At 57.9% G+C, this 1,757-nt stretch overlaps 1 protein-coding gene across 1 annotated transcript in view; it reads right to left on the bottom strand.

The window, feature by feature from the left end:
• Positions 1 to 1,757, bottom strand: part of FBN3 (fibrillin 3) — a 125,852-nt gene that overhangs the window by 41,661 nt on the left and 82,434 nt on the right. The window contains exons 15-16 of the mRNA XM_027706108.1: positions 1,308 to 1,583; positions 127 to 180 (exon numbers count right to left, since the gene is read on the bottom strand). Coding sequence (XP_027561909.1) covers positions 127 to 180; positions 1,308 to 1,583 — 330 coding nt within the window. The remainder of the gene's footprint in view (positions 1 to 126; positions 181 to 1,307; positions 1,584 to 1,757) is intronic.

Genomic DNA, 1,757 nt, shown 5'->3' with positions numbered 1-1,757 from the left:
CTGGAGATGAAACAACCAAACCCACAAACACAAAACCCTGGAGATGACATGATCAAACCCAAAAGGAGGGTGTGACCAAACCCTGAGGGTGACAGGAGACGAGTCCAGGGTTTGGGTTGCACAAACCTCTGCCATCAGCCGTTATCCCGATGCCGCTGCTGCAGAGAGCCTGGAATTCCGCTGTGGAGAAAGGACAGCAGAGCCATGAGCTTGGCTGGGCACTGCACCCAGTGCCAATAACTCTGGATTTATTGTTTGTTTGTTTGTTTGTTGGAATGTCAGCTCCAGGCTTCCCAGCAGGGCCTGTTTGTGCTCACACAACATGGATTTTAAAGCTGATACTCCCAGTTGGAGTCCGACATCCCTGCCATGAGATCAGCACCAGATTTGGTGCTGATTTGGGGACCCAGCCTTTGTTTGTTGGCTGCCTGGTACCCCTTTCCCCCTGCCTGTGGCTTCCCCATGTCACTGCCAAGCTGCCAAAGGCATCAGGAGGGCTCTGAGCACCTTCCTGGGGTTTTACACACTCAGAATCACAGAATGTGCCGAGTTGGAAGGGACCCCCAAGGATCATCCAGTCCAACTCCTGGCCCTGCACAGGCCCATCCCCCTGTGCCCAAGAGCATCACCCAAACCCTCCTGGAGCTCTGGCAGCCTTGGTGCTGTGCCCACTGCCCTGGGGAGCCTGGTCAGTGCCCAACCACCCTCTGGAGGAAGAACCTTTCCCTAATTCCAGGTTATACTGTGGATACAATTACACCCTGTGCACTTGGGTGTCATTTTGTGGCTGTTGAAATTGAGGTTTCACTTGGTTCCCCCAGTCAAAGTTGCAGCCTGAATTAACCTGGATTGCTAATTAATCACTGTAGAATCATGGAACATCCTGAGGTGGAAGGGACCCACAAGGGTCATTGATCCAACTCCTGGCCCTGCCCAGGACACCCCAACAATCCCCCCCTGTCCCTCAGAGCGTTGTCCAAGAGTTCTGGACATGTTCCCCAGGGTTTGCTTTTGTTCTTCTCCACCCCCTGCCCCTCTTTATTCCAGGAGTTGGGGCTTCATTTGTCCCCTACAAACACAGAAACATCCACAGCAACAATGCAGCAGGATTTCTGTAGAATCCTGGAATATCCTGAGCAGGAAGGGACCCCCAGGGATCATCAGGACACCCCAACAATCCCTCAGAGGATCACCCAACCCCTCCTGGAGCTCTGGCAGCCTCAGGGCCATGCCCACCACCCTGGTGAGCCTGTTCAGTGCCCAACCACCCTCCGGAGGGTGGAGGAGAAAGAAGAACCGGAGCTCACCCGAGTTCTTGGCCGGGCAGGGCTGGCAGGGCTCTCCGAAGCCGTGGTCCGGGTTGGCACAGCAACACTCGGACTTGGTGACGGCGCCGGGGAAGGGGCGGGCGCAGGTGCCCTTTTTGATGCCCCCGTAGCAGGTGCTGCGCATGTGGGTGTCCACGCAGACCCGGCCGTCCACGCCGATGGCCAGACCCCCCAGGCACTCGCAGCGGAACGAGCCCTCGGTGTTGATGCACCAGCCGTTCATGCAGATCCCGGGGGTCTCGCACTCGTCGATGTCTGAGGGAGGGAGGGGACACCGGCGGAGGGGGGGTCAGCTGCCCATGGGCACGGGGACACGTGGGGAGGGGCAAAGGACGTGTGGAGAGGGGTGAAGGACACGTGGGGAGGGATGAGGGACATGTGAGGAGGGATGAGGGACACGTGGGGAGGGATGAGGGACACGTGGGGAGG

This window comes from Neopelma chrysocephalum, unplaced genomic scaffold (assembly GCF_003984885.1).
Source record: "Neopelma chrysocephalum unplaced genomic scaffold, ASM398488v2 Primary Assembly neopelma1_363, whole genome shotgun sequence".
In the NCBI taxonomy this organism is placed as follows: Eukaryota; Metazoa; Chordata; class Aves; order Passeriformes; family Pipridae; genus Neopelma; species Neopelma chrysocephalum.
The sequence above is the reverse complement of the archived record's forward strand: the minus strand, read 5'-3'. Positions and strand labels throughout refer to the sequence as shown.